Source organism: Bombus vosnesenskii, unplaced genomic scaffold, assembly GCF_011952255.1.
Source record: "Bombus vosnesenskii isolate JDL3184/JDL3185 unplaced genomic scaffold, Bvos_JDL3184-5_v1.1 scf7180000013379, whole genome shotgun sequence".
In the NCBI taxonomy this organism is placed as follows: domain Eukaryota; kingdom Metazoa; phylum Arthropoda; class Insecta; order Hymenoptera; family Apidae; genus Bombus; species Bombus vosnesenskii.
Window position 1 is genome coordinate 752,428 of NW_022883009.1, and position 27,086 is coordinate 779,513.

Sequence of the window (27,086 nt, forward strand, 5' to 3'; positions counted from 1 at the left end):
CAACTATTTTATTAAATTTATTTCTTATGATGAAATTCTATATTTTGTTGCTAATGACATTTTACATAATTAATTTATTAAAATGACAAGTATCAGAATGTACTTTTAAAAAAGAAGAAAGAATGGAACATTAAAAGTATACCTTCTATAAGAAAATGTATGCTTAAGATGAAGGAGGAAAAAATAAAGGAAAAAATAATACTATGAAATGAATATGAAATATAAGTTCAAAATGCTGCAATTAAGAATGTAAATTTCAACATTCAAGAATTCTCATAAAGTAGTTATATGTACTTCATTTTTTTAAACATTAGATACAATACATATATTAAATAATATAAATTTTGTTCAAATTTATTTAAAAAAAGATATCAGTGATGACAGGAAAATTATAGCCATTAAGGGTTCCTTTGATATTCTAAAGAAAACTATATCTTACGAAAGAACATTTATAAACTTCGTTAAATTTATTGCTAAAAATTTACTATACTGCTATACCATGCTGATTTATTATAACCCAAGTCAATTGAGAAATCACATGTTACATACTATTGTTCAAATATATGTTATATATTGTTATCGAAAACAACATTTTTATGAATTTCTATGCTGGAATAAGGATTGCAACTAGTAAAATAATATTGAAATAGCATTTACTGCTCGTGTTTATCGTGATATTTCTTCCTAAACTATATAATTTCTTCCTAAAGATAAGATGTATAAAATTCGAATCCAATTACTGAGTGATGATTTTAACTCCTTCCAATAACACTTCATGATTTAATGGTTAAGAAAAAATAAAATTTATGCCAGAGCTATATAGTAACCTTAACACTTTTTCTCTCTATCTCTTAGCATGAAAAGAAATACCTAACACTTTTCTTTCTGTGGGTTTAATAAATGTCAACATTTGTTGCATATTAAAATTTATCTATACTATATTATGATTTTTGCCTAATATTTTAATATTCCTAATAAATTAGAGATTGTTCTTTAGAATGTCAACAGTATAACAGATTACTAATATTTCTTGTACCAAGAACCTATCACAGAAACTTTAATAATACTTCTAACATAGTTGGTCTTATTAATAACTCATGCCTTGAAAATTTTCTGCACTTATAAAAATCTTCTGATACCTATCTTAATAATGATCACAATGGAGTCGTATAGTTTCACAATTAAATAATGTTATACATGCGATATATACATTATCCAAAGCAGTATTGTTTTAATTCATAAAAATCTCATTCTTTTCTTTGTTACTATATCGTCATTATTCTTTATATAACAAATTATTTATGCCCATATTTGAGTAAAATAATTCTGTACTCACAAAAGTGATATTTTTATAGCAAAAGATAAGAATACCTACTGTGTGTGTTTAATAAAGAACATAATAAAGAACAATAAGTGTGTTAATATGTAAGGAAATATGAAAATTTAAAAATAGTCATATAAATAATTTTTTAAGTTATTTATTGTTGCACAAGTATTTGTTCCATTCATAAATGGTAGAATAATAATTAAAATTGATAAACAAACTATACGGCTCAAATTTTAACAAACAAAGGAGGTAATAAATGAAATCCTTCACCAAAGATTATAATCCTCTACCGGTGTTTCTCTCATACATTAAAAATAGATGTTCTCCTATTGATATTAATATTGCATCTTTCTTCTTTTACCAATTACTTGTTCATGGTAACTCTGTAATCTTTTGTAATTCTTGATGTCTTCAAAAGTTGAGTATTTTTTAAATCTTTCATCTGTTTCTCTTATGTAGAATTTCACTTGATTGTCTATGGCTCAATATTTTTTATCGCTAGGGATTATTAACAGATTCAGTTTAAGTCTATATATTTATTGGTGCTAAGTGTGTATGTGAAGTACAAAATGTATATTATTAATATTATGTTCATCATTATTACTAAAATCGTTTTGTCAAACTTTTGCTTAACCACTTCCGTGTCAATATCTTTTTAAAGAAATCTATGTAAACCATTGATTATTAAATACAAGCAAAAATTTATCTAAAAGATGTCATGTTAAAAGTAATTTTATTACTTTTATTATTTTATAATTAATAATTCCTGATCAGATACTGAAATGGCTCATGCAAAAGTAAAATATTACATTTTTATATTGTGGTATCCCCAATTATAACAAATAATTAATTAGTTAATTCAGTATATAGTTAATTTACAATCTGTGTAACAATATAATATAAGATACTAATATTGTACAAAGCAAAAGAATTAAAAATCAAAGCACAATTCATCATTTTATTGTTATATTGAGACTAGAACACCGGTACAATATTTGCGTACAATATTGGTTATAAGACATGAAATATTAATTTGCTTTATGCCTTAGACATATTTACTATAAATTAAAATAATAGTTTGTCATAAGTAATGGTTATTAATAGTGATTTATTATTATATATAAGGATAAAATAATTTGTGTATCAATTAATTATTACATTAAAGTGTTGATATTATACTCGTTCAACCTGAGTTTTAATATATCTTAAAATATTTCTAAGTCACATTTCATGACGTTTTTCCATTTTTATAAAATGTATTTTTAAAATGTCATTATATTATATTCAGTCATAAAATGAACAAAATTTATTACGTAAATTATAAAATTGTATATTCTTATTTTATACAGGAGCATACCATTAATTTACTATTGAATAATATTAAAAGAAAAATATTCCAGAACTTGAAGTCACTGCATCATATATAAAGGTATTATGAACTGGTTTATATTGATTTGTAACAAATTTTATAACTTCTTGAGCTGCAAGGCCACCTAAAAATGCTGATACCGAATGCAACTCTGCTCCACCAAATCGACAAAATTCATGAACATAATCATCTTTTACCAATGGTCCACATCCCCATTCATTCAGTAACTTTGTTATGCATGCCTAAACAAAAAGGACAGTTATATAATAATATTCATACTTTTTTCCTATTAAAATAATTATTTTATATGAAACATACCTTAAGCTTAACTATATCAGGTTCTACTTGATCATCAAATTCTCCAGGATATGAATTATATTCTGTTTGAAATTTTTCAACCCCCCTAAGAACAACGTAATAAATCATCATACTCTCAGGATTTTCTAAACATTGCACTGAAAAGAGTAGAAAATTATTAATTACTAATTTATGTCACTCACAGGATGTTTAATATTTTTAAAACTATACAATTATTTTTAATCATTCTGCTTCCAAATTTTATAAGTTATTATATAGTACCTATATTGCTTGCATCAAAAATTTTAGAATCATATTCATTTGCGATACACGTTCCCCTTTGGACATGTATATTCAAAGCATGTCTGCAAAACAACTTTACATCTCTTTCAGAAATGGAATCTGAAGATTTTCCTAATTGTCGTAACAGTTGCAATGTACGTCGCCATACTGCTTCTGCATCAACTATCGCTTGTTTGTGATATCTACAATAAACAAATTTATCTAAATATACTAGAAAAACGATATCTTTATAATAAATGTCTTATAATAAAGAATCTCACATTTGCTGAAATGTTATATATTTTTCTGTATCTGCTGTCATATCTGGCAAAGTACCTTTTAATGGTAATAATCCACCTCCCTCATTTTCAACAAAATCTTTTATTGCTTTAGCTATAATCCAAAATGAACTACTCTAAAAGTATATTAAATTAGTTTAAAGTAATATTATTCACTTGCATGATAATACTGTTTTGTTATACCTTAGCTGTTAAATTGATGCATTTATCATCATTAAGAATATTCATTACATTCTCTGGAATCTCAGTACATCCTACACATGTATTAACAGCTCTAATAGCTTCTTCAAAATTTTCTTCGCTATTTGCAGTATCATTCTCATCTCTCCTCATTCCTTCTTTTATCATTTCTTTTAATTGACTTTTTTCTTTGTAAGTTTTTGGTAATTCCCCATTATTTAGAATCCAATTTTCTAAAAATTTGTACAATATAACTAAGTATGGTATATGAGAGTGATCTTTAAAACTCAGTTCATCTAAATTTATGGTATCAAGATGCTTCTTTAATGTCTCAAATGGTTTATCTAAACGCAAATCTGGAGTTTCATTGTCTGGATGTGTTTCTATGACTGTATGTTCCTTTATTTGAATCCTCATATATGCAATAAATCCTATACTTCTACACACTATTAAAGGTATGTTTAATTCCCAAAGCCTTTGTGACAGAAGAATTAAAGATCTGAAAATTTTTTCTTTTAAAATATATAATTTAAAATAGGTCAAGTTCCTACAATAATTTATTATTTATAATGATTCTTACTTTTCAACTAATGAAGTAGCTACAACAACAGTAAAATTGTTGAAAAAATCAGGACTATTGCATAAAATTTCTTCAAGTTCCTCATCTATATAATCACCTCTAACATCAGAATTTAATTCTAACAACATTTGTGTTGCTACCTGTGCTCTTGATTTCCCTATACAGTCTGCGTCTAGAAAGAAACTATTTAAAAATACGCATTAAATAAATTTAAAATATTTTGATACAACTCTTTTATGTATAATTATTAACATCTCTGCATATATACTTTGCCCCAATATCTTCATTAGTAACCTTTTTTCCATCTACGATTGTAAATGCCCCAATGCCTGGTAAAACTAAGGATTTTAAAATTTCTGTACCAAGGCCTGTAGCGTTTATGACACAAACATGTGCACTTTCTAACGCAGTTTGACCATGATCACCCCATAACCTATTGGTAATTATTAATATTATTAATATATATAATAATATTAATATTATTAATATATTAATATTATAACTAAATTAATTAACTTATTATAAAAATTTAATTATTCGTCAGGCTGATTAAAGAGAATTATTTTATCATAAATATACAATTACTTCCAATTACCTTTCTGATCCTGAAATATATCTTTTATTTTTATATATCTATATATCTATATAAGTATATGTATAAAATCTATACCTTAATTGTCTATCATATTTTCTGTTTTTTTCAGATTGTTCTGGTGATTTCGGTGCTGGTGATGCCATAAGGATAGACTAATAAAAATGGAATAATAATACAACACTTTAGATCAGATGAATTACACTTCTCATCAAACTATTAAACTGACATACACAAAACAACCATAAGCGCAAGTTTACTTATAAACTTTCACAAATCGTCATGAATAGAGCAGTTTCATAGATAGAACATCATAAGAAAAAAGAAGTAACCCTTTACAAACTGAAAAGTTCAGTTTAAAATTTTATTGTACGATTTATTGAAATAAATAGTAATTAGCCTACACACGTATATTATTACAGTTGTAATACTGAGTTATTGCAGATAAAATAATCATATATATCACGTTGATTAAATTGATGTATATGTATGTGTTTGGTATATATAATTTATACTCCTGACAAATATAAACAATATTGTATGTAATTGATATTTTGTCGTAAACCTCATTTATTATGTTGCGGCTTGATCGTACATTGTACACCATGCTTTTGAACAAAAAGTTTAAAGTTATTTTTATTGCACTATGAAAATTTTCATTTTTTTATAGAAATGGTAGGTAATTAAAATATTGAAATGCAATCAAAAACATATCTTCAATTAACTTTGGCAATAATTAAACCACATGTTGTTAAATCTCCTTTTGTGCTTCAGGTAAGAGGATATAACCTAAATTTAATGCAAATTTGAGACATATATACAAATGTAAAACTTTTAAACGGCAGCAAAATAGGGTTGGTGGAACAGTTGATTTCCATTTCTGAATAAGATTATGGTAATATTTAAATATTATTGTAATTTCAGAAAATTCGAGATTCAATAATTGACAACAACTTAAAAATTGTCAGATCACGCAGGACAATAATTACTCAAAAAGAAGCAGTGTTATTTTATGAAGAACACAAAGAAAAGTTCTTTTACAATCGTCTTCTGACATTTATGTGTAGTGGCCCATCAGATATTTATATTTTAACAGATCACAATGCTATTGCTAAATGGAGACAATTAATGGGTCCTACAAAAGTTTATCAGGCACAATATACTGCCCGTGATACAATTCGAGGAATGTATGGTCTATCAGATACAAGAAATGCAACGCATGGTTCTGGTATACTCTTCACTTTATAAATCCCCATCTATGTTATTTGTGTATAATATAAAAAAGTGTTCTTTTAGATTCAGTTGCATCTGCAGAGAGAGAAATAAGAATATTCTTTAGTGATTTTAATTTTAAGAAATGGTACGAACATGATGAAAAATATTATAATTTAGGTCAAATTCATTTTGATCCAGTAGCTTTTGTACATACTATTAACACGAGTTTCCCTAATAAAGAACAAATTACAAAGTAAATATTGTAAATAAAGTATTACTAAATATTTAATAATATAGAATTTTACAAAAGTTGTGTATATTATATACAGTTATTAAATGTAAATATACATACATATATATGTATATCTATATAGATGATGTATAATAATTCAGCACCTGACAAAGAAATATCTTCAATATTTAGGAACAATAAAATAAGTTGATATAAATGTATATATTGTAATCTTGTTTTGGTTTGCTCTTTACTTGAGATTTAATAGAAGTACCCTTTGCTTTTATACGAACTTATCAAGGATTAATCTTGATTTTCTCATATTACCTTTTTATATTTAATTATGTATTATCATTAATAAATAATATTTGAAGTTATGAGACATTAAACTTAGTTTCTAAATATACATATAAAATCGATATACTTTCTTTTTAGGGATATTGATCAAAAGGTTTCTTCTTGTTCTTTGGTTAAATATGTAGTTGAATAATCAAGTATACAAGTATTTCAATTGAAAAAAGAAAACTATTATACGTATATAAACTTATTTCATCACTTTCGAGTGCTGCTAAAAAGCATTTCTTAACTATCTTTTTAATTCTTTATGAAACTTCATCAGTTTTCGAGATAAGCTTTTAGGATATTAATGTTTGATTTGATGAACTTTGCAAATTGGTAAAGCTCCATTGAAAAATAAGGAAAAATAATTCCTGTTTCTTATACATTAAATTATATAACTGTATATAAAACAATAACAATTTAAGCATTCATTTTTACATAAACTTTTGGTCTTGAGAAAACTTTTATCCCTTCTTCTAATTTGTTCAGTTGTTTCTCTATTTCAATTTTTCGTCGTTGCGCCCTAAGGGTATCCACTTTTATAGGCATCATATTTAATTCAGTTACATAATCTTGGTAATCTAGAATAGTAATATTGATTTAAATAAACCACGATTTCACTTTAAAAAATTTAATTTTTAAATTACATACTCTTTTTTAACATTTGCAATGTCTCCTTACGCTCATTATCAGGTAATGGAACATGTCCATTCGGACAATTAGGATCCAATTCTTCTACTTTAGCTCTCTGTACCCTTTCTTGAATTTCCTTTCTGTTCTTAATATACCTAATCAAATAGTTTTTCAACAAAAAAGTTTTAGTCAGAAGGTTTAAAATCTAAGAAATAAAATTAAAAATGGTATGTACAAATTATAGATCACTGATGTAATAATTGCTATTTGTAGTAAAAAATATAAGAAAAAATCGAATCAATGAATAATAATAAATATATGTATAATACATATTTACATACCTTGGAACTACACCCATGCGATAATTTGTAGGAAGATTGTTATTATTACTATTATTACTGGTGTTGTTATTCATTTGGGTTGCTATCTTATTAGTTACAGTGGTATGTTCTTTGTTTAATTTAATAAAATTTACTTCTTCTTTAGATAATACAGATTTGGAACTTTTTGTATCATTTTTAGCTTGTGTATTTTTTTCAACGACTCGAATATCTCCTTGATCTAAAGGTGAATTTGTTATACTTCTTGAAGATACATTAATTTCTTCATTTGTATTATCTTTATTTATTGATTCATAACGATTTAAATATTTTTTTGAAGGGTATCTACATAGAGAAATTATTATTAGCAAACTTTAGACTACTATAATAACAATAATAATGATAATGACCTGTACACAAAAATAGCAAATAAAATAACTCTGAATAAAATATACAAATATACATACTTAACTATTCCTTCAGAAAATAGATCATCAATTTCCTGTGTGTCCAGTGTTTGAATACCTTGACTTTTAACTTTAATTTGAACCTTTATATCATTGTCAGTATCTCCAACTGATTTATATGAAAAATTAGGATTTGATGAAATATTCTCATGTAATTTCTGCGTACATTTATGTAATCCTTTATTTTCCTTTTTTCTTTCTTTAATTAATAAATTATTACTTGTTGAATGTATTGTCTTTTTCATAAAAATATTATCTTTGTCTAATGTTGACGCACTTATTTTCTTACACAATTCTTGATGCTGATCTAATTTACTATTTACACTTGTATTCACATTATCATCCTTTTTTGTTCGAAGATTTGTATTAACTTTTGATAAAACATTATTATTTTGATTATTACTATAATTATTATTATTAATTTTTCTACGGTTGGATATTTGTGATTTTTGTACATCTTTTGTTCCTTTATTAATATGTAAGTGATCTATACGACGAAGATTTTTGACATTTTCATGTATGAAATTTTTTCCTTTTACTGATTCTAAAAAAGAAAATATTAATTACTAAATAATTTACAATAAAAATATAGATAACAATCATTATAAATACTAGTAAATATAAAGTTACTATTTTAATATTAATAAATAATTTTGTAAAAGACATACTTGAATCAGGAAAAATGCCTTTTAGCGTTGTCATGTCCAATTGTTATTTAATACTACTGCCTAAAAGTGATATTTTTTTTCTTCGTTAATCCATAAAATAAACAATTACGATTGTAATATTTCTAACTGAATAATTTTTAATGCATAATTTCCTTTACTATTAGCGTTACTAAATAAACAATGTTGTTTATAACTCGAAATATACAATATATAAAAATGATTAGAAAAACAGTATAGCCAACACAATTATTAAATTTATTCTGCTGGGAATTTGTATAAGGTATTAAAAATCATTTTTGTATCCATTTTATGAAAATATACAAAATAATTCTTAGAAGAAAACCTAATTGTGATCATTTTAAATGAACAAAAAAGAAATTGTATAAAAAGATGTTTACCTAATTAATGAGATTATTATTCAGTAATATATTTTTATTAAAACGGATAAGAACATTCAGAAAGCACATTTGCTTTTTTTTTAGTGAGATTACACAATGCTTCTACATGAATTGATTTCTTAAATAATTTTGTCATAATTAATAACATATGTATTTATAATATGATACACATTGCAATCATTGTTTATAGTCTATTCAACGTGTTGAGTTGATTGAAGTAAATAAAACCACGTGATCGGGATCCAGATGAAACAGGATTGCTTCACAATCTTGAGATATTATAAAATGAAATACTCCGAAATAGCTTTTGAAGAATGTCTTCCTTCGATGAAAACTACAACTTTGCATACTGAAGGAAAAAATAAACTATAAAATAGGAAATATAAAATTACATTCTCGAATGTTAAATTTCTAAATAAAGAAACCGGACTTATTCGTCAAACTAACTTCAGAAAATATATCTATTATCCTTTAACCAAATATATTAAATTAGGAAGCAGAGACAAATCTTTTCTACACTAACGAATATAAATCTATTCTTGAAAATCATAATTTGTTAGTACTATAGACTAGACCACGATCGTTGCATATGACTGCACCGGCCAATAACTAGAGTTCCATATACCTTGTGACCAATATCTTTTCCCTTAATAATTTAATTCGTTAAATTGACTACAGTAGATCTGCTGCATCTTTAAATTAATTTTGGTAGAATAAAATCTTGTATATATATTATATCCAAGTTAAAAGGATTATTGTATATAATAAAAAAAATATTAGTGGAAGGTATATTATTCAGATCACTTTTTATTATAATTTTTTAGATAATAAAATTTTATTATTTTGTATTGTTTTAGTTACTGCGTTAGTAAAAATATTTATATATTAAAATAAAATTAAAAATGAAGCTACCTTTAAAATAGTACAATTTATTATTTTTTATACTCATCTTTACTCGAAAATACGATTAGAAACAATAATACCAGATTATATCAGTAATTATGATGAAATTTATATATGGAAAATATATATGCATTTCAAACTATATACTTTCTGTGACTTATTGTATATTATACATTTTTATATAAATAATTGATTACGAAATGATTTATCAAATATGTTATTAATTTTTAAAAATTGTTATTTGAAAGTGAATTATGTAAAAAACGTATTATAGGATATAAATGACACATGATCATGTATTTAGAATTAGACTTGCGAAAATACCAGTGTAGCTTCTTTATTTAAATTGATGTTAACATTTTAACAATTATTAAATAATATGAATGAAATATAAATAATAACACGTGTTTAAAGCGAACGCTTTGATTTAAAAAAGGACTTTAAAAAGTACACGGTATCCTTTCACTTATTCTCTGTATCTTAACATTTCAAATTTCCATTTCCCTGATATACTCTTACATTGATTTTTACATTATTATGTCATCTTTAAATAAATAAGTTATAAGATCTCTTTTTTAAATAGATATAATACAAGTTGTAATTGTTTAATCAAATAAAATAACATTGTTTGGTACGTTAAGTTTTGATGGTCTTTTGGAACAGCGTCTATACTAAGTGACTTTAGCCGTTTGGAGATGGATAGTTTACCGTGTAGACATCAATTTACGGTATAGGCTTGAGACAAAGCGTAGGGTAAAAATAATATTTTTTCTGCAAGATCAATTATTCAATTGCCAATTGGACAATAAAATAACAAAATAGTGCGTTTGACAATTAATTAATTTCAGTCATTTATCGACAGTGGTGTTAATTCATAGCTGTAATCTTGACAGACGTTTTATACTTGTGAAAATTTCTGTTGCCGACGCAATTTTGTATTTTTATTACAATTTTATTGCAGGTAAATCATGAAAACGATTTCTGACTTAAGGTTATTCTTAAAATTTCTTTTATTTTTAAGTATTTTATGAAACACTTGTATTATTTTCGAAAAAAGGGATTGTATGTCAAACCATCGTCTTTTGTTGCGTTAGCCAGTTACACAGAAAATGTTTTCCCGCCATATTAGTAAAACTTGTTTCGGGTATGAAATTTTTAATAAATATCAGTTTTAACTTTTAATAGAAATGAAAACTTTTATGTCACGTTTCGAATATACTTATAGTATCTTCCCGTTACGATTATTTAACTTTATTTTTATGTTATATTTATACTTATTGCTCCAAATTTAATTCAATTGTACTCTAAATTTTGAACAAACGATCTATACAAATTTATATTAAAATTAGTTGAAATAAAATTTTATTTATTTTAAAAGGATAATTTTATTATTATTTTACAATTATATCAATAATATCCTGTCTATTTAATATGTCAATAATACTAATAATGGAGCGTTTATAACATAACATGTAGTTTGGTTATATAGAAATTTTCTGTTTAATAAACAATTACGAATAAGGAATGCTATACTTGAAATATTTTTTCATACATGGAGAATGTTATTAATAATTAAAATTAAAGCTCTATAATAAATAATTCATATATAGATTTGTAAAAGAAAGAATAATAATATTGTAAATATTAATCTGAATAATTAGTTATCGATTTCAATTGTAATTTAAGTATTTAGTGGATACATAATAGTAATATTAATATTAAGAGAAAAGCATATTCTTAGAAGCTATGTATTACGAGCAAGTATTTCTTCTCGTTATAAAACAATGCTTTCTAATATACCTAAACATTATAGTTCATATACCTTGAAAGAAAGAATTGTTTGATCACCTTCACGTATTAAGAATTATAATAATGTATATGAATAAATAATATTTAGATATAATATGTAATTTGACATCAATTGAAATTGTCATAGTTTATTATATATATTGCATTGAAATTTTATAGTTACATAAAAAGACTTTCTGCAAACATGAGTAATACAGTAGAAAATGGAAGTGGTGATAATGTATCAAAGAAAAAAACTATTGAAGGTATATATCAAAAAAAGTCTCAGTTGGAACATATTTTACTACGTCCCGATACTTATATTGGTTCTGTTGAACCAATGACGGAAATGATGTGGATTTATGATAAAGAAAAAGAATCAATGGTACAAAAAGAAATAAAATATGTTCCGGGATTGTACAAAATATTTGATGAAATATTAGTAAATGCGGCAGATAATAAACAGAGGGATCCTAAAATGGATACAATTAAAATTGAAATTGATCCGTAAGAACTATTTAATATCTATTACGAAATGGATAATGTATAATAATAATTATATGAATTATAAAATGAATCATAAATGATAAAATTAATGAATAATAAATTTTATTTGTAGAAAAAATAATGTTATATCTGTATGGAATAATGGTAAAGGCATTCCAGTGGTAATTCATAAAGAGGAAAATATGTATGTTCCTACAATGATATTTGGCCATTTGTTAACATCGTCTAATTATGATGATGAAGAAGAGAAAGTAACAGGTGGTAGAAATGGCTATGGTGCCAAATTGTGTAATATTTTTAGCCACCGCTTTACTGTGGAAACCGCATCTAAGGAATACAAAAAATGTTTAAAACAAGTAATTATCTTATAAAAACATTTGAAATATTTGTTTTATAGTAATATGTGTCTGTAATTATTTAAAATAAATATTTATAGACGTGGAATAATAATATGGGAATTGCAAGTGAGCCTAGGATTAAAGACTTTTCTGGCGAAGATTTTACAAAAGTCATATTTTCACCAGATCTATCAAAATTTAAAATGCAGTCTTTGGATGATGACATAGTTGCTCTAATGTCTAGAAGAGCTTATGATGTAGCAGCTTCAACTAGAGGTGTTAAAGTCTATCTTAATGGTACTAAGATTCCTGTCAAGAATTTCAAGGACTATGTTGATTTCTATATCAAAGGTAGGGAAGATGAAGGTGGTAATCCTTTAAAAGTTGTATATGAAAGTTGTGGAGCTCGCTGGGAAGTAGCCGTTGCTTTATCTGACAAAGGTTACCAGCATATGTCTTTTGTAAACAGTATTGCAACAACAAAGGTAATAGATATAATGAAATAGAATAGATGAAATTAATGTTTATGTATAAAAAATTGAACAAACTCTTTTGCAAACAGGGTGGCCGACATGTAGATCATGTCACAGAATTAATAGTGAAACAATTAACAGAAACATTAAAAAAGAAAAATAAGGCTGGAGTAGCAATTAAACCATTCCAAATAAAAAATCATTTGTGGATTTTTGTTAATTGTCTTATTAATAATCCCACATTTGATTCACAAACTAAAGAGAATATGACATTGCAACCTAAAAGTTTTGGATCAAAGTGCACACTTAGTGAAAAATTTATTACAGCTGTAATTATTAAAATGCAATTTTATTATTAATATAATACTTGTCTATATATGTATTAAATTTTAATTTATACTTAGGTAACAAAAATCGGAATTGTAGAAGCAGTTTTGACATGGGCGAAATTTAAAGCTGATAGTCAGTTACAAAAATTGGGCCCCAAGTCAAAACAAAGAAAATTGCAAGGTAAATTTCGTGTATATTCATATGATACAAATAATTTTAGTTATTTATATAATCTTGTATTTCAGGTATACCAAAATTGGAAGATGCTAATGATGCTGGAACTAACAAATCATTAGAATGTACACTTATATTAACTGAGGGAGATTCAGCCAAAACCATGGCTGTATCTGGACTTGCGGCGATAGGTAGAGATAAATATGGTATATTTCCTTTAAGAGGTAAATAGTGCAAACGTCATGTAAGTGAAAATTACTTAAATTATATATAATACTATTTATAAATGTTTTCAACTTTAGGTAAAATTTTGAACGTAAGAGAAGCAACACATAAGCAGATTTTGGAAAATGCAGAAATTAATAATTTAATAAAAATTCTTGGGCTCCAGTATAAAAAGAAATATGAAACTCGAGAAGATTTAAAAACATTACGTTATGGAAAAATGATGATAATGACTGATCAGGATCAGGTTAATTTTCTATTAAATTTTACATTTCCATGTGCATATTTTAATTGTGTAATAACATAATTTTGTCAAATGTATTTATTAGGATGGTTCACATATCAAAGGCTTATTAATTAATTTTATTCATCATAATTGGCCGTCATTATTGAAATTAAATTTCGTAGAGGAATTTATTACACCTATTGTTAAAGCTTCAAAAGGAAATCAAATATTAAGCTTCTTTTCAATGCCAGAATTCCAGAAATGGAAGTCAGAAACGGAAAATTTTCATACCTACAAAATTAAGTACTACAAAGGTTTGTATTTCTATTATTTTAAAAATTTTGTTGTTTTTTTTGTTGGGAATACATAAAAAGATCTGTTACTTATAGGTTTGGGTACTTCCACTGCTAAGGAAGCAAAAGAATATTTTGAAAATATGACTAGACATAGAATTCGATTTAGATATGATGGAGATCAAGATGATCAGAACATCATCATGGCTTTCAGTAAGAAATGTGTTGATCAACGTAAAGATTGGTTAATGAACCATATGGATGAAACAAAGAGAAGAAAGGAAATTGGTCTCGGAGAACGCTTTCTGTACGAAAAGGATACACGGACTGTGTCCTTTTCTGATTTCATTAATGTAGAATTGGTTTTATACAGTAACTATGACAATGTTCGGTCTATACCAAATATGATCGATGGTTTTAAACCTGGACAAAGGAAAGTATTATATACATGTTTAAAACGTAATGACAAACGTGAAGTAAAAGTTGCACAATTAGCTGGTTCTGTAGCTGAACATTCAGCATATCATCATGGTGAAGTTTCTCTTATGTCAACTATCATTAATCTCGCACAAAATTTCGTAGGAAGTAATAATATAAATTTACTACAACCAATTGGTCAATTTGGTACGAGACTCGCCGGAGGAAAGGATGCGGCGAGTCCTCGTTACATTTTCACAATGCTCAGGTATACATGAAATTGCATATACAGAATGTCTGTTTTATCTGAACAAAGTAGAGTATCTCATGAAGAACTAAAGTATCAAAGAAATGTTTTTGTAAATGATATTTGGCATAATTAAGGACATAATATAAATTGTTTTTTTCTCTAAAATAAACAATCTTCCTTAAAGCATTTTTTTAATACTTTCAGTTATTTATTACCTCATCAAAATAAAACAGATATTTTGTACAAGAAACAATCTATATATATGTAATCTCCTCTGTTATTCACAGTCCATTAGCAAGATATATATTTCACAAACATGATGATCCTTTATTAAAACATGAATATGATGATAATCAAAAAATTGAGCCTGTCTTTTATGTACCAACTATACCAATGGTATTAGTGAATGGTGCCGATGGTATTGGTACTGGATGGATGACAAAGATACCAAATTATAATCCTAGAGAAATAATTGAAAATTTATATAGAATGATGGATGGTGCTGATCCAAAACCAATGGTAACATTTTTTTTAAATACTTCTTTAATATTCATTGTACATGTATTTTACCATATTTTGTCACATTTTCTACAGGTACCATATTATAAAAACTTTAAAGGGGTCATAGAAAGTTGTGGAGATTATAGATATGTTATTAATGGAGAAATCTCAGTGATAGCACCAGATAAAGTTGAAATTACTGAACTTCCAGTTGGGACTTGGACTCAAACATATAAAGAAACAGTATTGGAACCAATGTTACATGGAACTGAGAAAATCCCAGCTATTATTACGTAAATATAATTGTTATTTTAGTATCAGTGCTAAAGATAAATGATAAAAAGATATTTATTACTTGTTTTCCCTTACATTATTCTAGTGATTACAAGGAATATAATACAGATACAGCAGTACACTTTATAATAATGATAAATCGTGATAAGTTAGTAGAACTAGAAAGAGATGGTCTTCATAAAGCATTTAAATTGCAAACAACAACAACCGTTACATCTATGGTAAAAGGCAAATAATATATTTAAGGTATTTAAAACTCAAACTCATTTATAATAAATTCATTTTTGCAGTGTGCTTTTGATGAGAATCTATGTCTACAAAAATATGATAGTGTTCTTCAGATTTTAAAAGGTTTCTATAAAGTAAGGTTAGAAACGTATCATAAAAGAAAAGAATATTTGGAAGGTATATTACAAGCAGAGGCATCTAAACTTTCAAATCAAGCACGATTCATTCTAGAAAAATGTGATGGTACTATAGTAATAGAAAATAAAAAAAGGAAAGATATGATTGCTGAATTAATTAGGCGAGAATATGAATCTGATCCAGTCTTGGCTTGGAAGTTATCACAAAACAGGGAAGAAGTTTTAGTAAGTATTGCGTCTTTATTTTAAAACAACATATTTGAAATGCATTAAAATTTAATTGTTATGCTACATTAGGAAGCTCAAGTAAGTAATAAAAAGAAACTTATGTAAACAAAAACATTTATTACAATTATAATTTTTATTTTACTCTAAATATTTAATATGCAAATTTCTGTAACATATTGATAGGAAGAAGTAGCAGAAAATGTTGATGAAGAATCAGCTACATCATCTACAGCTATTGGAAAAGAGAACTTCGATTATTTACTAGGAATGACATTGTGGTGTTTAACGAAGGAAAAGAAAGATGAACTATTACGCCAAAAAGACGATAAATTAGCAGAATTGAAAAGGTTACAAGCTCGTACACCTATTTCTTTATGGAAAGAGGATTTAGATAACTTGTTGAATGAATTGAATAGAGTAAGCGTAACTTCTTTTTATTTTTAATAAGATAATATTTAATTTTTCTCATATATACTATATTTTACTATAGTTAGAAGAAAAAGAACGAAAAGAAGAGCAGAAGTCTAAACAATGTATTAAAAAACCACCCTCAAAGTATTACACTTCTGATGATATTCGTCGAATAGTACCCATAATTGATACTGAATTAAAAAGAAAGATTGAAAAAGCAGAAATTGTATCTAAGGATAAAAAGGAGGGCATAAAGAAACATCAAAGGGTAAATGGAGTACACGTTATTAAGTCTTTTCTTTTTTTAATAAAATCGCTTCTATATTTTTTGTGGAAATATAATATAACGTTTTATGTAACATAATAGGTAAAAAAAGAACCAATAGAAGATAAAGATGAATTTGACATGTTGATTGAATCAAATGCCAAACCTATAGACGATAGATTGGGCAATTCTCCAGAAAAGATAGAAAAAAAAGCTGGTGGCAAAAAAAGTATATATGCTCATAGTTATAATAAAATAAAAAATTCTATGAAATTTATCAATAATAACCATTTACTATATTGATTAGGATTGAAACAAACAACATTACAATTTAAGTCCAAAGTGAAAAAAGAGAAAGATGACAAGAAGAAAGATAAAGATTCTGATAGTAATGATGATATTGATTTCGGCAGTATTTCTCCTCCTCCAGCACCTCGTACATCTCGTAGAGCAGCAGCAGGTATTAATTTCCATTTGATATTTGTCAAATTTATGTGTATTTTTAATATGCTAATATTTACGAAGTTTGTTTTCGACATTACAGCTAAAAAGAATTACAACTATAGTAGTGCAGAATCTTCTTCTAGTGATGAAATACTCAGTGTTTCTTCAGACATGGAGCAGTGAGTACTTTATTTTTAATTATATAACGTTATATATGCATACATAAGCAATATATACTCATTAAATTTATTTTTTAGTAAAACAAAACCTACTACAGCTGTCATTAATAGCGATTCTGATGATATTCTCAAAATACATAAGAAACGTAAGTAAATGTTACTGTTATGGACTATTAGTTTAACATATTAATTATATTGCTATATTGATACGCTAATTTCATATAAAAATTATAATAATTATATCTCTGTTCAAATAATAGCTAGTTCGGAAGAACTTTTTGATTCATTAGTTGGTAGTACTCCAGAAAAACAATCAACAAAAGCTCCTGCAGCATCTAGCGAAGAATCACCTTCAATATTCTCACCTCCGATGAAAGGTAAAGTATTCAATACTTTGTTAATTGCAAAATATTACATTTGGTATTCTTAGTTTGTGTTTACATATTTACAAAATATTTTATACAATGTCATTAATTTATATCTTCACTAATATTATAGCTATCAATGTCACTAATATTATGCCTCATTATTTATGTTTTAGCTCCGGCTAAAAAGAAAACTGAAAATGGTGGAAAGGCAATGAAAAGGCAGTTAAAGAAAAAAGTTGTTTCTTCCGATTCAGACTCGGAGGAAGTTATGTTTTCAAATAAACAAACTCCCGTAAGTAACAATGCAATTGATAATAACAAAATAAAAACTATTAATAAAAATTTATGACATATCACGAAAAAATAACGCAAAAAGACATTTATCAGTATTTTAAATTCATTTGCTATTTAATTGCACAAAAATTATTTAATTATACAGGTAAAGAAAAGAAAGAAGAAGTCTGAGTCGGAGGAAGAAAGTATTCTTAGTGCAGTAGATAGTTCTCCGGTACCACCTCGAAAAACTGCCGGTCGTGCTCGTAAACCTGTTTCATACGCAGTTTCGGATGATGATGAGGATGATTCCAACTGATCGATTTTGTACAATATTTTAAAGGCATAAGCAAATAAACACGATCTTAATCACGATCTGTGTGATCACATTTGATATAAATTTTAACAGATTTTGCCTTCATTAAGATCAAGGCAATACAATAATTTTATATGATATTGTACATACATATACTAGAATATATAAATTAGAATATTTTAAGAAAATTACATTTTACAGTGATAATTAAATAATATATGCATAGTGTGCAATGCGATAATACATTTGAGTCATGACTGACTGTATAACATTTGAGTATCTAAATATTTAAATAATATTCAATTTTAAAATATCTATACTATCTCTGTATGTTAATTTTCTGGAGAAAGATATTTAAATACTCATTGTTTTGTAAAAAAAATTAATAAAATATTTTTGCACATGTTAGAATATCAGCTCATTGGAAATGGAATAATGTGTGATTTGTTGCAAAACTCAGTATCAATTAAGAGAAACTTTTGTTATTGTAATAATAATGTATATATATAGAATGAAAAATTTAGTTCATCTTCATAAAACACTTAGTCACGTATTAACTATTACACATATTAACTACTGATCACATACCTTCTATTAATAGTATTGGTATTGAATGAAAAATATAATTGATGTTCTGTGTATGCTTAATAACTACAAATGTAGAGATTCACAAACATATGACAGTAATGAAATTTTTGTATTTATAATACGGATAGACTATTAATTTAAACATTAAGACTCGTTATATTAATTAACTTAAATTTGTTTTTATTTATTTTTTCTTTTTGTATGTTGGATTAATTTTGGAACAAAACACATTTTTTACAGACATCTAGCTGTGACATATCATTAATAAATAATGTACTTACCATAATATATGAAGGTAATTGTATTAATTAGCACATTCGTACGATTAATTATCTATATTCTGTGAACAAATTTTAATAAAGATAAATGATCTAATTAATCAAATAATACATAAAGAAAGAGAATATTAAATCTCCTTTTCAATATATGTTACTAAACATGTTAAAATTTTAATTTACAATATTTAAATATTGTTAAAAATAATCTTTGAATATTAAAGTTATTTTAATTCTTTTTTTCTTAATACGGATATTATTCGTTTGTTCTACTATACCACTACATTTGTTCTCAATAAAAGAGGGCATAGAATAGTGAAACTACATGATATAAAAGTTATTCGCTTTTTTTTTTAGGAATAATGTAATGTGCAGCTAATAATTTTAGCTGCTCTACCTTTAAATTTTATAGGTGCCAAAGCATTTTAATATGTTGAATTATTATTATCTAATATTTTATTGTACGGGATGAAATAAAATTGATTTAAAAATTCCAAATGAAAACTTACATTAAAAAACAGACAGTTTTTATTTAAAATATTTTCCATTGGAACTATTTTTTCAAAAATTCTAAGCGCACGTTTCAAACACATGAAACAGAAATGAATACATCATTGAACACAAAAATTTCAAAATAAATGAGTAGGTCAAAACAAGTTCATGCAATCTCCTAAGTTTTCACTAGTTGATTTTCTTTATAATGATGTAGGTATAAAAATAAAATTAATGTTTAAAGAATCAAAAGGATCGATAGGCAGCGAAAAAATACGAGGAACATATAAATGGCATAATTCTTGAAATATTGTTTTGTTTTAAAAATCAAATTGTTCTTGAACTAAATAAATTTGTATGCTATTGTCAATATGCTAATAGTCAATGAAATTACAGATTATGAAAGTGATTTGTTTTTTTCATGTATATATAAATATCATCACAAGATATCAAATCAACCAAATGAATAACTTTTGAGTTTTTTGAACTGTATGATTGAAAAATACGGGTTTGAAAAAAGTGTATTATAAGTAACTGTTCAGAATGGAATTATGTAATAATTGTATTGTACTTTATAAACATTTATAGTTTTCTTAATTTTGCCAATTTTGTAACAAATCTTTCAATACATTATACTACAGGCTTAAAACTATTAATGAAAAAAAGGAATTTGATTTCATGATTCTTTAAAATTCGATAAATCCCATAAAAGCCCTTGAGACTAGAATGATTAAAATCTTTCAGCAGATCATTCAGTATGTGTATGTATATACTTCTTGAAATTTATAGAATTTACTCGATAAAATAACATAATTTTATACTATAATTAAAGTTAAGTATAAGTAAAAAGTTATGTTTTGTTCTTTATATACAAATATTCTAATCAAATTCAATGGAAATAATATTTTATATTATATTCCTATCCAAAAATTTACCTAATGAAAGAAAATAATTTTATATCCACACATATGTATTGTAGGAGAAATATACACTGTTATATGTGATTCATATTTAATTAATAAGTTTACTAACTTTAAATTATACACAAATACGTAAATTTATTGCTATAACGTTTCATACAGCATCCTCGACGCAATTCCTGTTGTTTATGAGGAAGATCGTGACTATGCTGACACGCAAGGGCGATAAAAAAAAACTTTGTTTATTAAAGAATTATTTAAATTCCTCTTTTTTTAAAATGCATAATAATACTCCAAACTCTAGCATGCATATAGTTATAAAAGCACATAGAGCAGGAAATATTATTATGTAATGCTTTTCTTTTCAAGTTGACCCGTAGTTTTTAAAGAATATATCTGATCAGGCAATATTTGAATATTTGTGCAATGAATTTTCTATGAAAAAAATCTTATTCCTTGGATAAAAATTTGTTTTCGATATATGCATTTAATAGTTTTATTAACGATGCATTTTTAAGGAGTCTTCACTATATACAAATGCAAAATTGCTTCTATCGCAAAACATATAAACACTGCTTGGTGCAGATTTGTTTCATTTTTTATCATTACAAATAATCCCAAATGAGATTTCATAGAATAAATGCTCGTTAAATGATTTTTTTTCGTTCTTTCATCAGTTTGACGTCTTATTAAATGATTTAATCTTTTCCTGGTAGCAATTTGTTGTGGTAGCAGAACGATATCCCTGTTTTTTAAAAGAAGTGTTTTTCGTAAATTTTACTGGCCAAAGTATATGCTATTTTTTGCCCAAGAATAGTATGCACCAATTGTCATTTTAAACTATAATAAATATATTAAAATATAATAAAACTAATCGCGATTATTTTAACCATTATGTTCAAGCAAAATTTCTGAATTAGGGAATTTTTGCTCGATTACAGTTAATTTTTTAATTATATGAAAACGATGATTACATAAATATACCGAAAAATTGAAAATTTTCAAATTTGACAATTATGCATACCCGTCCTCGGAGAAAAAGTAAATGAATTTATTCATTTTCTGACTAGTTTGTCTTCGAACTTAGTTTACAAAAAGCACTTCCTCGTAGAGGAATTTTAAAAGTATACGCTTTCCTGTTTAATAAATTTGAAAACCGCAAGAGAAATAGGAGAGGGAAGCAGGAACGGTTGGCTTTTAGAATAGAAGCGATGGATCTAGTAGTAGACTCTGTTCAGACTTGTAATGTATTCTCCTCTGACCATTCTTTGCCAATCACGTTGGTATTGATTTATCAACCAATACCGTGCCCACATTGTACCAACAACTTACAACATTTTAACAACTTTCTAGTACTCCCAAAAGCTGCAGGTTGTCGACAGACGCGACTATAATACAAAGCAAGGGCACTTGATAAAATAACTTAATCTTCTATTTCATAATTATCTATATATAACGTACATATATAAAACAAATTATGAATAAAGAAATAGCAACCAGGTCGGTACAGTATCATGAATCTTACTTTAAAAATTTTTAATGCCTGATTATAAGAATTGTTATATATCACGAAAATGTAAGATCATAATTATCGCGCCGAAGTCCACTCTAGAAAAAAATGAATCACTCTATTAGAAAATCATGGATTAAAAATGTACATGTGCATGGAGCATATAAACCGTGGACTGCGATTCTGTATGTTCTTTTTTTATTTGGGAGCATCGCGATTCTTTTACTTTCTTTGCATTCGAACCTTAGACCAATCAATCCGGTGTAGATAAGCCCACTCATTTCAGAATAGGAACAACCAACCAAATCTCCTCGTGTGTGTATGTTAATCGTTATTAGTCATGATATAAGTAATAATGTTAATATTTGAATAAAGTAACATGATGTGCAGTCAAATATTCATGGAATACTTGGCTGCACGGAGGTCATGCGAGGATCCACCACAGTTGTCTTTCCACTGTCAATGCTGTCCTGTTCTTTACACCATATATATATATTATATCGGATTTATTAGTATATATATATATATAGTATAAATATATACACGCACACTAGTTTTAACAATCTTTCGTCACACTCATTCATCCATACGTAACTTCAGAAGAGAGGAACGTCTCCATAAAAGCAAAGTCCCTCTACACTGCTTTGACGCGCTTTGCCTCGGATACTTTATCTTCCGTTGCTCTCTTTATTTTCACCGAGTAATTTTCACTTGTAATGATTTCCGTCGCTATACTCCTTTGTTTCCTTTTCTTCTTAATTTGAACTTCACTTTAATTCACAATGACTTATCACATGTTTATCTGTTTCTCTCATTTCTTTTTAAACACTATTATCAAGTCAGCCCACTGTTTGATACAAGGAACGATAATACAATTGAATATTTACGAACACAACATTTTTGTCATGCTGAATAATGTAGCTTGTATTGTAGAAAGACGCAAGCTTCTGGACTTGCGACGACCAGTCTCGCATCTCTCTTGCAATGTCCTATGTAGTTGGCCTGTAAGTATAGTTGTAAAGGTGTGGTGGAAGTGGTAGTGATGGCGGTAGTGGTAGTGGAGTGGTAGTGGTAGTGGTAATCGTGGCATTGGTGATGGTGATATTATCCGGTTTTTAGTATTTACAATTCGTTATAGCAACCGCTATGTTCCTAAGATGAGATGGTGTGCAATTCAATGTTCAAGATTTGGCATGTATTAGTATATCGAAGGTTTTGTCTTTAGTTTTTTTCCACTACGAACTGCTTGACGCGTTCATACCACTAAACATGCCAATATTAAATGTGGTTTGTTGCTGCTGCTGAATCTGTTGTTGTTGTTGCTGTTGTTGCTGATTATTCGCTTGACGGCCATGTTTTGGCACTGGAGGTTGTAGATATTCATGTCTAGCTAATGTCAACACATCTATGCGCTCTTCTTTCCTATATGCTAGGCAACTTCTTATGAAACTCTGTGAAAGTAAAAACATTTACGAATAAATTTAGGATTTTATTTTCATATTGACAAATACTTAAATTTTTCTAATTCATATGAATTGATACTAAAATGGGGTACCTTTGCTTCGTTGCTAACAGTTGGTTTATTTGCAAATTGAACTTCAGTGGCTTTCAAAATTGTATTCTCTTCTAAAATTGTTGCTTGAGATTGATTATGTCCAAAGGGCTAAAAACAGTTTTTAAAATGTAGATCTTTAGTGTCAATCTAATAGCAAATCAATGTTATATAGTTACTATAGTATAATAGTCATTATACCTTTTTGCCATATAGACATTGATAAAATATAACTCCTACACTCCAAACATCAACTTTCGATGATATTTTTGGAGGATTTTTACCAATAACAAAACACTCTGGTGGAAGGTACCTACATAAAATATGCATTTTACTAATCAAGTTTAACATAGAAAAATATAAAAATGTTCCTAATATCATAAAGTATGTCTCTAAAATGAGGAAGTACATACCAATAGGTACCAGCTCCTTGAGATGTTAAATCCATTCCATGGTCTGGATTATAATTTTCCTCATCCATTACTTTACTTAATCCGAAATCTGTTATCTTTATTTCTCCACAAACATTACCTTCAGTTAATAATATATTACCTGCAAAATTACAACAATAATAGTATATAATTTAAAATTTTACTTTATATAATAAAAATAACATAAGTTATATACAATACAAATTTACCAGGCTTTAAATCATAATGTATGACTGGGGGTTTTATTTCATTGAGGTACTTTAATGCAGATACAACTTGCATAACAATAGATCTTGCTTCTCTTTCAGGTATAGTCTTATGCTGAACATATTTAATAAAATATTTAATTACAGTAATACATAATAAATGTTATGTGAAAAATACGTTAATACACACACCTGCTTAAGATAAAAATCTAAATCATGGCCATCACAATATTCCAAGACAGTACAAAAAGAATTGGCGTCAATTTCAAACACATCATACAATTTCACAACACGAGGATGATCAAGAGCTTTATGTATATTGTATTCTCGTAACGCATGCCTGCATAAAGAATAAAAAAATATATACATATATACATATATAACAGCCAAGTTATATATATACATACATATATATATATATATATATACATACATACATACATATATATATATATATATGTAAAACAATGTAAAAATATATCCTTATATAAAAATAATTAATGTCACTTATGTATAATTAAAACTGGTATTATTTCAAATATGTATTTTGTTGCGAAACTGTAATTACTTTTATTTTATTAATCAATTAAACTGCTTAATTCCAAAATAAAAAATTTCATTATAAAAGTACTTACTTAATATAATTAGCTTTCTTATCTTCTTTCCAGTCTTTATTTAGTTGATGCACTTTACAAGCGACATATCGTTGCTCTTTTAAGTCAAATGCCTGTAAAAAGCGAAATACTTAAAAAATAATTAATTAATTGTTTACTAAAACAAATGTTACTTTGAAATTAATAATTTCGTTTCTATACCTTATGCACTTCGCTGAAGCCACCTTTTCCTAACAACATTAATAAAAGGTAACGTTCATTCAATACAGGATGAGAATTGAATCTCGATTGGTCCTCGTTGTGAATACGTTTCAGTTCTCTAATGTGCAAGTTTCGTTCTCTTTCGAGTTTTTCCATTTCTAATTGCAGATCAGCGTCTTCTTTTTTCAACGCACTTTGTCTTAACTAAAAAGACAATATTAGATATGTAATATGTGTATATAATAATAGATTATGTCAAAACTACGTTTATTGCAAATAACAATCTGAAAACTTTGCTACCTTGAGTATTTCATCAGCTTCATAATACTCTTGCCACGTATAAGATCCAGGTACTGCATCTGGCTTTAAGAATGTAGCTTCTGTGCCATTATGCAAAGAAGGTTGAGGCTGACTACGTTTCCTACCAGTTTCACTGTTCGATGGCCTTTTTTTGAGTAGTAGCTTTTTTTGTTTATCAATTTCTTCTCGTTCAGTTGCGATTTCTTCTTGCCGTCGAGCTAATTCTTGAAACGCATAACCATCCGTCCAATTTTCTTGAAACGTTGCACCCACCCTTTGAGTTACAAATTGACCCAACCTCAGTCTATTTTGCATACACTTTTGCCTAGCCTCCTTTTTTTCTATGTTTGATTTTTCTTTTAGTAGCTTCTTTACAACATCTATACACTTATTTATATGAGATTTGTGCTGTTCAATTAATTTTTGTTGATTAGCCATTTGATGCCTAAGTTCATCAGTTGTCTGAAAAAGAAAATATGTACTGTTAATTATATGAAAATACAAATACTAATAAATCTTATTATAATAATAAATAATAATAAAAACATTAAAAAATATTTTACGTTTTATGCATTTTTCTTTTTGGAAAGAGAAAGAGAACTAGATGCTTTCCCTATTCTATTTCTACTACTAATGTATAATTTTACACTCATAGCACATTTCAGAATTTATTTTACTTACTCTATTTAATTCATCAATTTTGTTGTTACGTAATTCTAAGTCTGAAGAGGCTTGAGTTTCAAATTCTTGTATCCTCTGGCAAGTAAGTTCTGTCTGAAATGTAAATAACACATTTTATAATAAATACAAACAAACTACTGTAACATCTGATACATTTGTCAACATAGTTCATAAATACCAGATACCTTGTTGCACCCAAATGGATGTAACATGCAGTTTCAGTTTTAGTGCAATTTTTGATAATTTCATTTAGAAAAACGATCAAAGTTCCATCTTTGATAGAAATTTGTGATAAAGTTAGTTCTACACGTTATTTAATTTAATAGGCCAGCCCTTTTGCTATTAAAAGTAAAACTACAGAGCAAAACCCAAACATATAGATAGAACAGAACTACCACACAGGCAGCAAGGAAAACACCAAAAATGTATGCATGATTTAAGGTATGCATGTAAAAAATTGTAGGACATTGTATATTTTATACATATTTTTTTCTATAATAATTGATACATTGTACACTATAAAACAATTTTTTTTTAATTTTATCACTTT

At 26.7% G+C, this 27,086-nt stretch overlaps 5 protein-coding genes across 22 annotated transcripts in view; 2 read left to right on the forward strand and 3 right to left on the reverse strand.

The window, feature by feature from the left end:
* Nucleotides 1–1,847: 1,847 nt before the first annotated feature.
* On the reverse strand, nucleotides 1,848–5,608 carry LOC117237561 (NEDD8-activating enzyme E1 regulatory subunit). Of its 2 annotated transcripts, none has more exons than XM_033501648.1 (9): nucleotides 5,492–5,608; nucleotides 5,005–5,081; nucleotides 4,603–4,767; nucleotides 4,335–4,517; nucleotides 3,758–4,253; nucleotides 3,557–3,690; nucleotides 3,276–3,478; nucleotides 3,015–3,151; nucleotides 1,848–2,938 (listed from the first exon to the last, which is right to left on the reverse strand). In XM_033501648.1, exons 1-9 carry the CDS (start codon nucleotides 5,531–5,533, stop codon nucleotides 2,708–2,710), a joined length of 1,668 nt encoding a protein of 555 aa, XP_033357539.1. In that variant the 5' UTR covers nucleotides 5,534–5,608; the 3' UTR covers nucleotides 1,848–2,707. The 2 variants fall into 2 exon arrangements, with proteins under 2 accessions (XP_033357539.1, XP_033357540.1); XM_033501649.1 differs by lacking the exon at nucleotides 5,492–5,608 and adding an exon at nucleotides 5,160–5,269.
* On the forward strand, nucleotides 5,476–6,594 carry LOC117237567 (nucleoside diphosphate kinase 6-like). 2 transcript variants are annotated; one of them, XM_033501664.1, is made up of 3 exons: nucleotides 5,476–5,601; nucleotides 5,851–6,154; nucleotides 6,223–6,594. In XM_033501664.1, exons 1-3 carry the CDS (start codon nucleotides 5,599–5,601, stop codon nucleotides 6,396–6,398), a joined length of 483 nt encoding a protein of 160 aa, XP_033357555.1. In that variant the 5' UTR covers nucleotides 5,476–5,598; the 3' UTR covers nucleotides 6,399–6,594. The 2 variants fall into 2 exon arrangements, with proteins under 2 accessions (XP_033357555.1, XP_033357554.1); XM_033501663.1 differs by having other exon boundaries at nucleotides 5,498–5,700.
* A 102-nt stretch (nucleotides 6,595–6,696) lies between these two features.
* LOC117237562 (probable serine/threonine-protein kinase DDB_G0282963) lies at nucleotides 6,697–9,619 on the reverse strand. Its single transcript, XM_033501650.1, has 6 exons — nucleotides 9,199–9,619; nucleotides 8,801–8,860; nucleotides 8,133–8,676; nucleotides 7,687–8,010; nucleotides 7,364–7,500; nucleotides 6,697–7,293 (listed from the first exon to the last, which is right to left on the reverse strand). The coding sequence occupies exons 2-6, from the start codon at nucleotides 8,832–8,834 to the stop codon at nucleotides 7,133–7,135; spliced, it is 1,200 nt and encodes a 399-aa protein (XP_033357541.1). The 5' UTR covers nucleotides 8,835–8,860; nucleotides 9,199–9,619; the 3' UTR covers nucleotides 6,697–7,132.
* Nucleotides 9,620–10,790: 1,171 nt separating this feature from the next.
* Nucleotides 10,791–19,521, forward strand: LOC117237572 (DNA topoisomerase 2). Of its 3 annotated transcripts, none has more exons than XM_033501676.1 (24): nucleotides 10,791–11,062; nucleotides 12,070–12,396; nucleotides 12,509–12,752; nucleotides 12,833–13,219; nucleotides 13,297–13,536; nucleotides 13,612–13,717; nucleotides 13,783–13,935; nucleotides 14,014–14,183; nucleotides 14,266–14,476; nucleotides 14,552–15,140; nucleotides 15,410–15,641; nucleotides 15,717–15,916; nucleotides 16,003–16,138; nucleotides 16,208–16,507; nucleotides 16,580–16,588; nucleotides 16,694–16,927; nucleotides 17,001–17,189; nucleotides 17,289–17,415; nucleotides 17,494–17,646; nucleotides 17,731–17,809; nucleotides 17,888–17,955; nucleotides 18,070–18,186; nucleotides 18,351–18,469; nucleotides 18,617–19,521. In XM_033501676.1, exons 2-24 carry the CDS (start codon nucleotides 12,095–12,097, stop codon nucleotides 18,767–18,769), a joined length of 4,518 nt encoding a protein of 1,505 aa, XP_033357567.1. In that variant the 5' UTR covers nucleotides 10,791–11,062; nucleotides 12,070–12,094; the 3' UTR covers nucleotides 18,770–19,521. The 3 variants fall into 3 exon arrangements, with proteins under 3 accessions (XP_033357567.1, XP_033357564.1, XP_033357565.1); XM_033501673.1 differs by lacking the exon at nucleotides 10,791–11,062 and adding an exon at nucleotides 11,118–11,245; XM_033501674.1 differs by lacking the exons at nucleotides 10,791–11,062; nucleotides 16,580–16,588 and adding an exon at nucleotides 11,119–11,245.
* A 1,604-nt stretch (nucleotides 19,522–21,125) lies between these two features.
* Nucleotides 21,126–27,086, reverse strand: part of LOC117237573 (serine/threonine-protein kinase tousled-like 2) — a 30,390-nt gene continuing 24,429 nt past the window's right edge. For 12 of the 14 annotated variants that reach the window (XM_033501691.1, XM_033501681.1, XM_033501677.1 and 9 more), the window contains 10 exons: nucleotides 26,537–26,629; nucleotides 25,856–26,317; nucleotides 25,556–25,759; nucleotides 25,376–25,467; nucleotides 24,933–25,080; nucleotides 24,744–24,855; nucleotides 24,517–24,655; nucleotides 24,305–24,416; nucleotides 24,107–24,214; nucleotides 21,126–24,002 (listed from right to left, as the gene is read on the reverse strand). In XM_033501691.1, coding sequence (XP_033357582.1) covers nucleotides 23,787–24,002; nucleotides 24,107–24,214; nucleotides 24,305–24,416; nucleotides 24,517–24,655; nucleotides 24,744–24,855; nucleotides 24,933–25,080; nucleotides 25,376–25,467; nucleotides 25,556–25,759; nucleotides 25,856–26,317; nucleotides 26,537–26,629 — 1,686 coding nt within the window. In that variant the 3' untranslated portion in view covers nucleotides 21,126–23,786. The remainder of the gene's footprint in view (nucleotides 24,003–24,106; nucleotides 24,215–24,304; nucleotides 24,417–24,516; nucleotides 24,656–24,743; nucleotides 24,856–24,932; nucleotides 25,081–25,375; nucleotides 25,468–25,555; nucleotides 25,760–25,855; nucleotides 26,318–26,536; nucleotides 26,630–27,086) is intronic. The other 2 variants (XM_033501690.1, XM_033501687.1) reach the window with 1 other exon arrangement.